This window comes from Pantherophis guttatus, chromosome 3, assembly GCF_059756535.1.
Source record: "Pantherophis guttatus breed Tessera chromosome 3, ASM5975653v1, whole genome shotgun sequence".
In the NCBI taxonomy this organism is placed as follows: domain Eukaryota; kingdom Metazoa; phylum Chordata; class Lepidosauria; order Squamata; family Colubridae; genus Pantherophis; species Pantherophis guttatus.
Window position 1 is genome coordinate 167110897 of NC_142065.1, and position 16382 is coordinate 167127278.

The 16382-nt window shown below is 36.3% G+C and overlaps 1 protein-coding gene across 8 annotated transcripts in view; it reads left to right on the top strand.

The window, feature by feature from the left end:
• Window positions 1-774: 774 nt before the first annotated feature.
• Window positions 775-16382, top strand: part of RBBP8 (RB binding protein 8, endonuclease) — a 46334-nt gene continuing 30726 nt past the window's right edge. Inside the window, exons 1-2 of one of the 8 annotated variants that reach the window (XM_034429593.3) lie at window positions 775-1000; window positions 11689-11904. In XM_034429593.3, the coding sequence (XP_034285484.2) occupies window positions 11793-11904 (112 nt within the window). In that variant the 5' untranslated portion in view covers window positions 775-1000; window positions 11689-11792. Of the gene's footprint in view, window positions 1001-9795; window positions 10121-10159; window positions 10893-11688; window positions 11905-16382 lie in introns of those variants that run through there. The other 7 variants (XM_087891334.1, XM_087891335.1, XM_034429592.3 and 4 more) reach the window with 7 other exon arrangements.

Genomic DNA, 16382 nt, shown 5'->3' on the forward strand with positions numbered 1-16382 from the left:
TTACACTGCCACTATGAACTCACTAGGTCAGCAAGAAAATAGTATTTGATTAGAGATTAGATTATTTACTACATGTATTTAAGGAGATTTCCATAGGGCTATAAAGTGTAATTAATGGAAAAGTCTACAATAGGTTATAGAAGACTGGAAATTAGGGATAAATGTCTATCCATATATAATGATATTTCAAACAGTTTTCATGTCTTAGTTTTACATGTAGTTTTTCTGATTTTCTGGTATAAATGTTCTGTAACAGATGACACTTAATAAAAAAAAGCAGTATTTTACAGCTGTCAGCAATTCAGTGACATCTATAAGGGAATTCATTTTTGACTATTTTTCAGCATTTAATTTCCAATTAGCAAAAGAATGTAATCTAGGAGTAGATGTGTTCAATTTGTAAAAATGCTTTAAACATTCCTTAACATAAATAAATCTTTCTGATTTGTTTCAAACTATTCATCAGTTACTCCATCTAGATGCATCAAAATGCAGTCTGAAACAATAGGATAATGGTGCATTTGATATGGTTACGGACGCAACACTCCCTAACTCCTTTGGTAAATTATTTTGCTGGAGGCTACAACATTTTATGTTGGGAGTTGGTGGAGGCGTGAATAATTCACCACTTATGAAGCTTCAGAGTTGAGTTGAGCCGCAGCATGTTGAACTGCCCTTTGATGCCGACTGGTTGAACAGGTTTCTGTTCTACCAAGGAACTGGTTTGACAGGACTGTTATGCCAACAAATTCTGGTATGATTCCATGTTCCAGAGAATGCAAAAACCTGCCCAGCCAGTTAAATGAAAGACATATTAGGTTATCCATTGCACATTGTATATATCTTAGGTGCAGCAGAACTCCTCTCTGCATTCTGTAGTATGGTCCACTGTGACTTTCTCATCCTATATAAGCTTGATGTTTATCAGCTTAGGGAAGCTTAATAAATGTCATTGACGATCAAGAACAGAATCAGACAAACCTGTTTCAGTTTTTAAAAGGTAAGTTTTGAAAGCATCAATTTAATACTATATTACTTCTGAAATTTAATTCTGGATACTGTACAAATAGGCCATTTATTCTTTGTGTATGTTCTTCGGTGAATTTTTTTTTTCTATATCAGTATATAGTTATGGCTTACATCAGTTTATAACTTCATTGTGCTTCATCAGGTTTCATTTAACATTTACATTTCAGTCAAAGGTGATTGTAGAAACATCTCTAAAACAGGGAAATAGTTTTAAAGATGGATAGCTGAATTTTAGCCTGATCATTGCCTACTGTGATGCAGTGATCTACTGTATAAATTTGTTTGTTGTGCTGCAATGTAACTCTGCAAATTTATTCAGAAGTTCAATTGGTCTTATGCCAAACTGAATAGACATTATACTGTAGTCATATCTTCTTTGCGTAGAATAGATAGTAACTAAATCAATTTTAGGACAGAAAATTTAAAAAGGAAATGTTACGCATGAGTCAATTCTTCATATTTTTAATTAATTTTAATTATTTAACATATCAGATTGTTATTCTGACAGAAATTCTGACAAATCTTGATTCAGCACAACTTTACAAATTGTCCACTAGAAGGGAAGTTTGTCTTTTGCTATTATAAATAGGGGCTGTACACACTGACATTGTGCTCTAAAGTATACAGCAAAATGTAGCTCCACCTTTAGTTAAAGTGTTTAGGGTATGGATCTTATTATATATACAGGTAGTGTCATGTAAGAATTAGACATCTTTGAAAACAAAGGCTGTAGAATCTGGTGACTGATTAACTTGCTGAAGCTAAGTAGTATATTGGCTGAGCTGAACAGAAAGGAATGAAGACAGGTTTTGTCATGTCTGTTAGGACAAAATAACTTTTGTTTAACATAAATGTGACTTTTGTATTCCTCTTTCAACTGGATTTAAAACAAAAAGAAATACACTTTGGTACTTTCTCTTCCTAAGGGAAGTTGTTGTAATATGAATTTTAGAAGAAACAATTAAGAATCTTTTTAATTACAAGATAGGTAAAAATATCAGTGTCTATTGGGCAATGTTTAATACTTAACTGCTCAGAATATTCTATGGAATCTTTTCAATAAAAAAATAATTATAGCTTTGGTCTCTGCAAATATCCACGTTGATAAACAACTATTTTTAATTATTCTTTGAGGCAATCCCAAATAGCTCTTATTGATTTAGCAAGGAATTGCATAATCATTTTTAAATATACTAGGTAAACACTAGGTAAACTATTTTGAAATATTTTAGACAATCAACTTAAAAGCTACTATTATTCAAAACAGTTTAATTGTTGAGTTTAGCAGCTTAACCCTATGCATGTTGACATAGAACATGTCTATGACACTCCTACCATATAGTGGCACTCCTTCCAAATACAAATGGATAAGATTGCAGCCTTATATGCTAATCCAACTAGAAATTTCTTTTTAAATTTGAACCACATTTATTTTGGGTAAAAACCAAAGTGAATTCAATAAGACCTTCTTCTCAGTCTTAATAATACACAATAGTGGTGCACTCCAATGAAAAATTGCAAAAAAGTGCATGGATTTTAATTGGTCATACTCATGAGTAATTGTAACTGGATTTCATGTCAGTTTCCATTTATGAAACAAAATTTATCTTCACTTTTCATCCTCCCTGCTCCCCAACTGATATCTGTCCCAGATTTGCTCTGGAATGATGGAATGATCTTATTCGGGGATACGTAATGCTCGATAAAGATTAAGAATCTATTTTGTTGATAAAGTAGTATCAACCCACATAACATCCTTTAGCAGTGGAATGGAAGAATATATTCATGGGTTTGAAAAATGTATGATCCTGAATTGTCAGCTCATTTTCTTCTGCCTCTGAAAAAGGCAACAAAACCCTGAACAAATTCTTACATTGCTCCACAGTGCTACATGAATTGATAAAATGTTTTTCTGTTCCTGTGCTTTTAATCTGTACTATAACTCTAATATTCATAGTACAATTCTGTATATTGACTCAGAAATAAATCTCATGCACTTCAAAAAAGCTCACTATGACTATGGGGTTTTTCTCCTTGACTGCTATCCTTTTGTATACATATGTGGAAGGAAGGAATGGTGAATGCCTCTAGGTGACTGTCAAACCCAATATTCATTGCAGTCAGACCAGGGAAAAGACATTATTTACTTTTGACTTCTAACCTCCCTTCCCACTTACTACAGTACAAAATAAAATCAACCCCAAAACATTTGGTATAGCTGTAGGCCCACATTTGGGTATGTAAGGAAAAAGAAGAGGCTTAGGATTTTTGCCAAGCCTCAATGCCAGTACATCAATGGATACTTGTGCCAGCTGTATAAATGTCTGTAGATTTCCTTGTCAAATGAGCAAGAATTTCCAATTCATCCTGCAGCCCTCTCAGTCAGCTGTGGGGTGAGCGTACAACTACTCCATCCTTCATGCTCCAATATAAGAATTAAATATTTGAGTTTTAGATTCAATATTTCTTAGTTATCAAGATGTTTTAAGGCAATCTCTTTGATAAAGCAAAGAGCATTTTGGTAGATTTTGGATAATGATAACAAATTCGATTGATTTTGATATATTTTACAACCATGTTCTAAAAATGATTTCATGCACACCGTATGTCCTTCACAGGCTGTTTAGAAATTTTAAAATTTAAACACTGATCCTGCATATGATAGGACAAAACATAAATCAAATGAATGGTTGGGATTTTCTGCCTCATCTATCAAAATGCCATCTCAATATTTGTTCCAACTGTGTATCTAGATGTGAAATTTTACACAGTACAAACATCAGTAACCAAGAAAATTCTGCATTTTGGGCAGCATGAAAAACTGTAGTGTAGTTATGGTATAGGTGTTGTAGTTCAAAAAATCAAAGTAAGATGTCCAATCTTTCCAAATGGACATCTTATTTTGCTTTTTTGAACTACAACACCTATATCAATTTGGGTTTAGCCGGAAGAGATATTTTCATATAGGCTTTTATTACAAGTTTATATGCAGTATTTTTCACAACAATGCCTCAAATATTGTGATACAGAATTCTGCTGTACTAAAAGGATATGAGAACATGGTAAAAGACTCTAAAGTCTAGATTCTAAAAGTTAGAACTATGAAAATTAGATTTTTTGACACTTTGTGTGTTAATAACAGGATCCATGTTCAGAAAAATATAACTAATAATTTCCTTAAGGCTTTTCACAAAAAGATATATACTGAATAAACATTTCAGTGATTATCCACTTTGGTTTTTTTGTTGATTTCTTAAAGGTTTTCTACAGTAATCTATGGATTATGAGAATATTTTGCACTAGGATCATTTTCAAATTTGAAATTCCTGGCATTTCCTAGAAATCTGTTTGTGTTCTTTAATGAGATTACATTAATGACAAGGTGTTTCTTGAAAGAGAATGTCCAGTCCCTTTCTTGTTCTGATATAACTAATGTTGCTGGTAATATGAGGAAAGTTAAAATTGTTTTTAATTATTAACAGTTCAAAAATTAAATTCACTAGCAATTCATGTTTATACGATGAGTAGATTCATGTATAGTATAGAAATAATGTATCTGAGCTTACTTCATCACATAATCTGAACTGGGTTATAAGAAACTCTTTTTATACCTAGAACACTTCTAATCTGTCTAATCTAGTACTGCTATTCTAATTGGCAATGTCAATGCAACATCCTGGAGGAACTTCTCATATCACCAGCTCTTTTTTTTTTAAACTGGAAATGTCAAAGTTTAATTGAGGCCTTCTGCATGAAGGAAGCATGGACTCTATCACTTAACTGTGAATTCCTTACTAGTTAAACAAATTGGACAAAATATACACTAAGATTCCTGGAATGCCCTACATCTTTATGACACAAAACAAACAGTAGCTAGCAGGAAGACTAACACAAAATAATTGTCTGAAAAAATCCAAGGAATGCAGTATTTTCCTGAAATACGTATATATAGTGAAATTTCACACAGAAGGCTTTATCACAAGTCTAAATGACTAATGTTTACTTGATTACATCAATTTTTTAAAACTCTAAAACAGAAGAGGCCTCAAGGAGCATTCCTAAAACATAATAGCAATTACATAATACTTAAAGGTATAAAAATATTTTCTGCTAATACTGCTCAGCAAACCTATTAAGCACTGTAAAGTGCACAACTACAGGCACTAGAAAAAGTTTTCATACATGTTGAGCATTTCATACAAACAATACATGTTGTATCTGATCATTTGGAAAATGAAGGTTTGAACCCAAACTTCTTGCATTCAGTTATTATGGAAACAGAGGCATAGAGTAACCATTACAAAAGGCAACTGGATTCTTTTATAAGAATGACAGTTTAGAATGTACATTTGCAGGAAGCAAAACTTAAGTAGTTACAAGTTACAAACACATTATATTTATACTCTGACAGCAGTATAATGTATGTTTTGTATGCTTAAGCTTATTTCTCTGGGGGAGATATCTCTTTTTTTAAACATATAAATGATTCCTTCCCAAGAGAACAGTGTATTTACAAAAAACAGCTTGTTGAACAATCTTGCAACTTAAATGAATATACTTGATGCACTATTAACTAAAAACTTTCACTAGGAAACAATTTGTGTAACTTTATCTTGTGTAAAATTATTCATACACCCCATTCTTACAGCTTATTCTGATAACAATTAGTAAAATAATTATATGAAAATTATCCTAAATTCTTTTTAGTATACTTTCAAGTATCATAAGTGTCATATGATGACACATTTATAAAAAAAATAGAGTAGATTTTAGTCCCAATGTATTTATAAACTTACTGAGTGATTTTCATTAGGAAGTAGAGATCTACTTTTATTCAGTTATGGCAATAAAGGAATAACAGGGATACTTCTGGAAATAGTAATGTGTTAAGATTTTTTTAAAAATCCCTACTAAATAGGTCTTCTTGGTAGTAACAAAAAGTATTGTAGTAAAAATAAATATAAACAAGAGGGTAACATCTAAGTCAGATAAGTGTATTGCTATCATTAATGTATTAAGTATTTAAATGTCTTTGAGTTCCTGTCCATATTTGACCAGCACAACAGTGCTAATTCTTTTCTCAGTTTTATTGTCTGGCTATGGATTTTATTCCTCCTAGACAAATGACATATGCTGTAGTATATTTCAGTATCGACTTTGAATCCATTGAGAAGTATTCTTTTCATCAGAACTCAACACCGAGCTAGGTGTAATATGTCATCTCATTAACTGTGAATATCAAACAGTTCACAGCATTTGTTTCGTACTTCTCTATTTTGTTTCTACAATAAAAACTTAATGCAACAGATCTCTAACTACAAATAAGCAGATGACCATTTAAATAGGTTCAAATAACTCATTTTGTTTGTATATTCATTTCTGACCAAAAGCAGATGTAACTGTATGGGGGATATACATGGTATCCCTGGATTTTCAGTAATAATATAAAGTAACATATTTCTTGAAATCTAAATTTGGGAAAGGATTTACTTTTATACAGCCAAAACTTTAGTGTAACTATTAAGTTTATTCTATGGAAAATTGAATCTAAACATGATACAGGTAGTCCTCAACTTACAATGGACCTAAAATTTCTGATGCCAAGCGAGACATTTGTTAAGTGACTTTTGCCACATTTTACGACCTTTCTTGCCACAGTTGTTAAGTGAATCACTGCAGTTGTTAAATTAGTAATACAGTTGTTGTGAATCTGGCTTCCCCATTGATTTTGCTTGTCAAAAGGTTGCAAAAGGGGATCACATGACCTTGGGAAACAGCAACGGTCTAAGTATGAACCAATTGCCAAGCTTCTAAATTTTGATCACATGATCCTGGGGATGCTACAAAGATCATACGTGTGAAAAATGGTCATAAATCACTTTTTTCAGTGCCATGCTAACGTCGAACGGTCACTAAATGAACTGTTGTAAATTGAAAACTACTTGTAATTGCAATCTTTTGCACATATTTTTAAATAAGACCCTGCAATGAAAGTCAATTTACATATGCAACGCTTTTCAATTTCATTACAGAAATAAAAAGTTTTAAATATATATATAGCTTAGAGGGATAGAAAAAAAGAGACTTGAGAGGTGGTGACAAGCCAAATTTCACTGACAGTATGTTTTACATGTTGTGTATTGTAGACCAGAGAAATCATATTGTTTTACATTGTGAGCAAATTGATAAGCTAACTGTCTTCTCAACTTTTTAGCTCTCAGAATTCTAGATTTGCTAGATTTGGGGACAGTCAATAAAGCCTAATACTGTACTGTAACATAAGATTCGGGATAGGAAAATGAAAGTACTTCTTTATATGGTATATATGCACAGTAACTTACTACCACCTACATCAGTGGTGGCGAACCTATGGCATGCATGCCAGAGGGGGCACTCGAGAACCCTCTCTGTGGGCACGTGCACCGTTGCCCAGCACAGAGTATGACATAGGGTTTACTGCCTGAGAAGGGGTTGGATTAGAAGACTTCCAAGGTCCCTTCCAACTCTGTTATTTTGACTATTACGGGCGATGTGCTCCCGAGTTGACACATAATAATGGCAATTAATCATTTCTATGATCCCTCAGTGAAGCAAGCAACATGGCGCTTCTATGCTTTTCTCCTTGGTTGCCCCCTCGCCTCCTTTTCCCTCCCACAGAAAAGATCTCACGAGATCTCGCCTGTGTACAGCTTTTCCTTGGATGAGGAATGGAACCAAAGAAACACAGCAAGAAAGAGGGATTGCTGGGCGCCCAGGGTGTTCTTTCCGGTGGTTTCAAAATTGCAGGAATCTCCTCCTGCCAGAGGGTTTTCAACTTCCTGTGGCAACTGCTGCTCTCTTGATGGCCACGAGGTGGCCACCTCTGGGAGACCTCTGGGGAACGGAGGCTGGGCTTTGCCCCAATGAGAGAAGGGACGTCCAAAGCCAGGCAAGTAGCGCTGACAGGGGAGCAAGAAGAGCCTAAACAGGTATCTCAGTGAGGCTTTACAGCAGCTGCTAACTCCTTCCCGGGAATCGCAGGACTCTGTACTTGTGGTCTGACTTGCCAGCGGTCCCTTTAGCTCACCAGATGAGAAACCCACATCTGCCTTCTTGGTGTGGCAGTTGCCTTGGGCTTTGGGGCCAGGTGAAACAAAGGCAGTTTTTAATTCCTTTTTCACCTGGCAGGATCTGGCAAATGGGTGAAGTTGACAGACAAAAGACAAGATTATAGTTACCAGCTTAAGATGGCTGTAAATTCATGGGGCATACAGCTACCAATAGCTAATAGCTATTATCTATGGTATCTAACTTACAACCATTCATTTAAGTGTCTGGACAAAGTTACAGCACTGAAAAAAGTTATTTACAACCTTGCACTTATAACTGTTAAAGCATCTCATGTGATCAAATTTTGGGTACAATTACATGATTCACTTAACATCTGCAGTGATCTGCTTAACAACCATGGCAAAAAAGTCAACATAAATTCTGGTCTAAATTGTAGTACTAAGTTGAAGACCTGTAATTTTATTGATCAGAAACTGTGGAACATTAGCAGAAGCAGCCCGTTTTGCTCATGTCTCACCAAAAACTTACAAAGAATCTGACCACTCTAATAAATAAAATTTAAACCAGATAAATCTTTGGTTTAATCCAGCAGTTAATATGGATGGAATAATTAATATATTATATGTAAAATATCTGAGCATGTTAAACAACTAATACATTATAATTAAAATCAAGATAGGCAAGAATAAATATCCCATATTTTCTTTTTTGCACTGTACCCTCAAAGTAATGAAGGTAGTAGCTAAATTCTTACAAATCTTCAAAATTTGCTCTAGATTTCAGGTTGATGGATGGAAGAACTCTTGTAGATGTACGATTAAGCTGTTCTTTATCCTATTCCCAAATGTATTTTGGACATGCGTTGAGGTGTCCTCTATTTGAGACTTTCCAAATAGGTGTATGTCCAGCACTTAGCACATTATTATATTCAGGCCTGAAAACAACTTTTTTTTCCTTCTCTTATAGCCTATAGCAAGGAAAACTCATTTCTAGGCAAATAAGAACACTTCAGTTTCTCAGAACTGACAATTTGATGTTTCTGCTTAATTTCAAGGCTATGAATGCAGCCTAAGCTTTTGAATGTATTAGTTACTTGGAACTGCTGTGCTGAAGGGCAGGATTAAACAACAATCACATCAAAAAGTATGTTTGGAGGGCAGTTAAGCCCAATATTGTACAGTATTCCTTTTAGCATGTTTTGTAGCCAGTGTGTTTTGCCAGAGAAACCTACATTTCTATATTCTTTCACTATTTTATCTCCTTCCTTTCCTTGATACTGTTGCCTTCTTCTCTGTGTTTCCACACAAAGCAACCACTCTAGAGATTTATTTATTTTGAGGACCATGTATACTACTGGTTTGCTATGCATGATGAGTCACGTCTAACCCTTAGCAATTCTATGGGCCAGGTCACTTCACATCTTCCTCTACTTCTTTGAGTTAAACAGTTATTTAGGGCCTTTTTCTCTATATATTTTTTAAACAAACAGAAACAACTATCTGATTCTAAAAGCAAAGCCGAATTTGAAGATCTGATGCTATATTAAAACGCATTAATTCTATAAACAAAAGGCCTCTAGCCGGCGTTCAGAGCTCAGTGGTTCCCATCTGCTCCTCGGGCTGAACCGGCAGGGATGGGACCGCTTAGGCGAGATGTGCTCAAAAGTCTTTCTCCACAGCCATTCGTGGGGAAGGGCGGACAGAGAACTCTGCACGTGCCCCGTGACTCGCTCTCCTTTCTTCTTCGCCTCTTCTTCCCGCGGCTCCCATTGAAGGCCGGGCCCACCAAGCTGGACTTCTTCCTGACAATTTTGAAAAGAGGGGGAAATTCTCTTCTTTTTCAGCCGCCAAAACAGCCTCCGGCCAGCAGGGGCAGCTCGGTTCTTCCGGAAGCCCCACGACTTAAATTTTTGGCTCTCCCGCTGCGGGCGGCGGGCCGAGAACGAGCAACGCCGCGGCTTGGCGGGCTGGAAAAAGAGAAGCATCTTTCTTCGTTCGCCTTCCCTGTCCCGCCGTTCAATGAAAGGTATTAACGCCGCCAGGTAACCGCGCGCCAGAGCCCGCCTTTTTTGGGCAGCCGCGAGCGGCCGCTGCCTTCCTCCCTTCAGGAGCGGATCCTTTCCCGGCTCCCTTCGCCATTGTTCGCGGCCGCACGGGGCTTTCCCCGTCTGAGGCAAATTTCTCCCCTCCCCAACTCCGCTCAGCACCCAAAAGCGCCCACGCACCTCCCTTGCTAAAAATCAAAGGGCTCCGCTTCGCTTCTTTCGGGCCGCCGAAAGTTTTCCTTTCCGTGGGAGGCAGGGACCGCGCGCGCACTGTTGAGCCTAGGCTAATATCGCCGTTTTTCCTTTGGGCCCTTTTGAAAAAGCCGCCCTTTTCAAACTCTGGAGAAATAGTCTGCCCTCTCAGGAGGCGTGTCCGCTATGTCGGGCCGCCTTAGCGAAGTTTTTAACCGCTGCGTGGCGGGCATAAATTGAAGCGATCCAGCTACGCTTAGAGTTCCCCCTGGAGGCGAAATGACGTCAGTCGGATGGAAGGCGTCAGATCTTGAGGAGATGGTAAATGAAAGATAAAAGGAAGATACTACTGGAACAGTGACGTTGGATGGGGATTCGGCTAAAACGATTCAAGAGTTAACGGTTGTGTACTTAGCTAGGGGACTGCATTACCAGGACGGGCACGGCACACCTTTGGTTAGAACCACGACTTTGCCTCAGTGGTCAAAGTGAAGACTTTCCCATGTGCTCCCTGGCTTGCTTAGATTTCTTTCTTTTTTGAATAGCCAGCTACTTGCTGATGAGAAAAGCAGGCAAGGTAATACAGATTGCAGTTTTGGAGCCAAGAACTGCATGTGATCAACAGGTTGCAAGTTGCTCAATCTAAATCCTAAGGCATTCCGACCTAGGAAATAATGAGAATCAACCATGCATACAACTATATAAGCATTGTAAAAGCACTTGTGTATTTCAGTTGCCTTGAAATTCTGCTCTTAATTTGTGCCATGCCTCCTGGACATTAGTCACTAGGATACTTTTCTGTGTTTAATTTCTCTGTGAGTTCATTATTTTCAGCACTTGGCAAGATGTAAACTATCGTTAGCAGAATAATATAATTAATTTTATTACAGCATGTTGTTGTTGTTAGTCGCAAAGTTGTGTCTGACCCATCACGACCCCATGGACAAAATTCCTCCAGGCCTTCCTGTTCTCTACGTTCCCCTGGAATCCATTAAGTTCACACCGACTGCTTCAGTGACTCCATCCAGCCACCTCATTCTCTGTCGTCCTGTTCTTCTTTTGCCCTCAATCGACTCTCCAGTGACTCCTTCCTTCTCATTAGGTGGCCAAAGTATTTGATTATTACAGCATAATAATTTATAAAACCTCAATTCTCTTATTTTTCTTCTTGCAACAGCCAATTATGGCTTTTGTTTATTTCCTCAGGAAAAACTTGTCTTTTGAGGACAATGAAAAGACAGTTTTCTAACGGTTTCTGTGTTATTTTTTTAAAAATGCAATGATTAATCAAGATCTAAAAATAATGATATAGATTGATCACAATAACTATCATTTAATAACCTATATTGTAAACATTGTATCTGTCATTGTAGGAATTCAATTGTCTGGATAAAAACACTTCCTAACTGTAATGTGAACCTGAAGATAGCCAAACATCAAGAATTCAGAAAAAGTTGAAAAACTATAAACAGATAAAATGAGTGCTTCTGGAGGGAATTGTGGAAGTCCCAACTCTACAGAACCTGCAGCTGACTGTTTCAAGGAACTGTGGTCCAAACTGAAAGAATGTCATGATAAAGATGTCAAAGGTATGGTTGCTCTGTGTATTTAATCATTGGCAAATTAATATTGATAGCCATGGGTTATTTCTAAATTAGCAACAGCTGTAAAAGAAGGTAATTCCTAAACAAACTTGGTTGTTGATTTTAAGAATCCTTACTGAGTTCATGTGATTGGGATTCACATTTTAATATTATACTTAGTTTTTCATTGACTTTTTTGCTCTGTATATTCTATAATATTTGGTGAGACCATATCACAGTGGCAGTCAAGATCAAGTATACAGTAGAATAGAATAGAATAACAGAGATGGAAGGAATCTTGGAGGTTTTCTAGTCCAACCCCTGCCCAGGCAGGAAACCCTACATCACTTCAGACAAATGGTTATCCAACATCTTCTTAAAAATTTCCAGTGTTGGAGCATTCACAACTTCTGCAGGCAAGTTGTTCCACTTATTAATTGTTCTAACTGTCAGGAAATTTCTCCTTAGTTCTAAGTTGCTTCTCTCCTTGATTAGTTTCCACCCATTGCTTCTTGTTCTACCCTCAGGTGCTTTGGAGAATAGTTTGACTCCCTCTTCTTTGTGGCAACCCCTGAGATATTGGAACACTGCTATCATGTCTCCCCAGTCCTTCTTTTCATTAAACTAGACATACCCAGTTCCTGCAACCGTTCTTCATATGTTTTAGCCTCCATTTTAGCCTCCTAATCATTTTGTTGCTGTTCTCTGCACTCTTTCTAGAGTCTCAACATCTTTTTTACATCGTGGCGACCAAAACTGAATGCAATATTCCAAGTGTGGCCTTACCAAGGCATTATAAAGGCATTAACACTTCACGTGATCTTGATTCTATCCCTCTGTTTATGCAGCCCAGAACTGTGTTAGCTTTTTTGGCAGCTGCTGCACACTGCTGGCTCATATCTAAATGGTTGTCCATTAGGACTCCAAGATCCCTCTCACAGTTACTACTATTGAGCAAGGTACCACATATACGGTATCTGTGCATTTTGTTTTCTTCCCTAAATGTACAACCTTACTTTTTTCACTGTTGAATTTCATTTTGTTAGATAGCGCCCAATGTTCAAGTCTGTCAAGATCCTTCTGTATCTTGGGCCTATCTTCTGGAGTTTTGACTATTCCTGCCAGCTTGGTATCATCTGCAAATTTGATGAGTTTCCCATCTATCCCCTCATCCAAGTCATTGTTGAAGATGTTGAAGAGTACTGGGCCTAAAACAGAGTCTTGGGGTACTCCACTGCATACTTCCCTCCATGTAGATGCAGTTCCATTGAGGACCACACATTGAGTGCAGTTGGTCAGCCAGTTATGAATCCATCTGGTGATGATGCTGTCTAACCCACATTTTTCTACTTTATCTAGTAGTAGGTTATGAGCTACTTTATCAAATGCTTTACTGAAGTCCAAGTAAATTATATTGACAGTATTCCTCTGGTCCACTAATTTTGTCACTTTGTCAAAGAATGCAATAAGATTAGTCTGGCATGATCTGTTTTTGACAAACCCATGTTGGCGTTTGGTTATTACTTTGTTTGCTTCTAGTGTTTGGTGATTCGTTGCTTGATTATCTTTTCCAGAATCTTCCCTGGTATTGTGGTCAGGCTGATAGGTCTGTAGTTTCCTGGATCTGTTTTTTTCCCCTTTTTTACATACGGTAGATTAAGCAAGTGGTACACAAGATAAATATAGTTGAATTCTATATAACTTTTCTTTTTTATTGTATTTAGAAAGTAATAATGATGGATATGAAGATTCCAGTGATGGAGAATTTGATGGATCCAAGATCCACACTATAATCCTGTAATACCTTTTAAATCGGAAGCAAATCCCATTATGTTCAGTAGTCAGTCTTACAAAACCAGAGATGTGTAATGATGATAGAAAATTTAGCTAGTCTATTCCTGTATGCTTAGAGAACTCCCCAAGTTCTCTAAGCGTACTATCAGATTCCAAGAATCAAAGAGAAAACTTATCCTATTTTATCTACCTTATTACCATAGAAAAGTACCATGAGATATTAAGAACTTGTTACAGCAATCCACTAGTAAAACTAATATCAATAGCTAAGAAGATTAGGATCAAGGAGACAGAATAATATCTAAAAATCTGTCTCATGAAATAATTAAAGCAATCTTAGGATACATGACATAACAACAATTAAAATTTAATTGGTTATAGGTGTCTGCTGAAATATCTGGTTGACATTTGGAGCAATGATTAAAAAATTGCTGGTGTGAAATAAAACCATTGTCTTATTTTTCAAAACTTTTAATAAGTTTAAAAGAACCTTATAAAACCTATTGGAATATTGATTACCGTCTATAGTCTATTAAGTAAATACATTTCTAAGGCTTAGTTTATTCCACAGCTGAGTTTTATAATTCGTGGGATGCTGTCAGCAGAGTACATGTTGAGGTATCACCAGTATAAGATTTGGCTACCTAAGGAGTATCTCCATGTCATGGAGCCACATAATAGAAAACTAAGTATTAAATTTTAAACATTAGGGAAAAAAATGGGGGTAAACTTTCAAAATAGTTAGGAGCTATAACTGAAAACATATTATGTATACTAAGAAAAAGGTCTCACTTTGGAAGTCTAATGAAGGCTGTAGGTGTGTTAGTGCAAACAGATAAAGTGGATTTTTTTCATGTTCTGAAACTTCGTTACTGTGTTCTATGTAATGCGTTGCAAATTTAGAATCTGCATGATTTTATAAAAAAAAAAAACATGCCCAAAGGATTGTTTTTTCAAAAGATGGTGATTGTACAGTAGAACCATATGGTGATATATAAGGCAAAGTCAGACTTGTCTGGACTATGTTTCTGAAGGCTATAAATAAGAATTAAAACTGACTCATGATTTTTAATTTTAGATGTCAGCAAAATATGCTTTATAAAATTGAAGTCTATAATCAGTGAGTTTTGTTTTTTAGTTATGTTTGTTGTATAGAAGCTCCAAAATACTATATTTTATGTCTTTGAATGTTTGATTTTTAATAACCATTGCTGAGATAAATGTGATCAAGTAGACATTACACTAGGCTTAATATTAGCTGCTTTGGCTTAAAATACATACTGGTATTTCTTTGTAAAAATTATATTTTTTCTCTCAGTTTTGATTTGAAACAAGTGAGCCTGATCAAAACAGAGTCATTCAGAAAGCAAATAAGCGCTAATATAGTGAAAGGATTATAAGGGCATGTTTGATGGGCAAGAAGGCTCTTTCTGCAACTGCTGGCATGTCTGACCTTTCTTCATCTCATCTTTGGAGATCAGAATTAAGCACCTAGATGGGAAAATCTTAGGGTAAAGGCTTATATAGAAGAACTGATAGGAAAGGATGAGCAACCACAGTACTCCTTTTTCCCCGTCCATTTTAGCAAATCTTTGCACATTATTTACAATCACATAAATCTCTTGAAATGAGTGTAGCTGACTAAACTAAATGCAAATAGTCCTTGCATATTGGCTGTTCGTTCATTGACTGTTCAAAGTTATGACACTGAAAAAGGAGATACACAATTGATCCTCAAAGCTGCAGCTGTTGCAGTGTCCCAGGGGCAACATAGTTCTGATTTGGACACTTGGCAACTGGTGTGCATGTATGGTAGTTGTAGTGTTGCATGGTCACATGATTGCCATTTGTGACCTTCATAGCTGGCTTCCAACAATCAAAATCAGTGGGAAACCCAATAGGAATTTGCAAGTTTCAGTCATGTGATCTGATGTTTAACAAGTGCAAGTGATTCTCTTCCTAACCGCAGCATGGTAATATCTGATTTACAACAGGCTGATTAGTAGCAGAGTAGCTGAACATAATTGCAGTTGGTAAATGAGGGCTATCTGTAGTCAGTTACTGAAACCTTGCTCTATAAATAAAGTTGAATCCAAAACATCTGAATCCACATTACAACCTACTTCAGGCTATAATTCAGTTTATTTTAATAATATTTATGTAATGGCCTTGCAGAAATTTACTAATTATTATAAACTTGTTCTAAACATGTTAATGGAATTTTAACTCTTGTAAAAAATACGGAACATGTGCTATAACTATATTGTTGTGCATTTTCTTAGATGGTGCAAGGCAGCAATATAAAGTCATTTCATTTTTAATCCACTGGGACTACTCTTGCTTGGATATAAATATCACAACAATGATTAATTATAACTGTATTAATGAAAGGAAATGATAGAATATAAAATAACAAAGTTGGAAGGGACCTTGGAGGTCTTCTAGTTCAACCCCCTGCTCAGGCAGGAAATCCTATACTATTTCAGGCAAATGTTTGTCCAATCTCTTCTTAAAAATATCCAGTGTTGGAGCATTCACAACTTCTGGAGGCAAGTTGTTCCACTAATTAATTGTTCTGTCAGGAAATTTCTTCTTAGTTCTAGGTTGTTTCTCTCCTTGATTAGTTTCCATCCATTGGTTCTTCTCTTGCCCTCAGGTACTTTGAAGAATAGATTGACTCCCTCATCTTT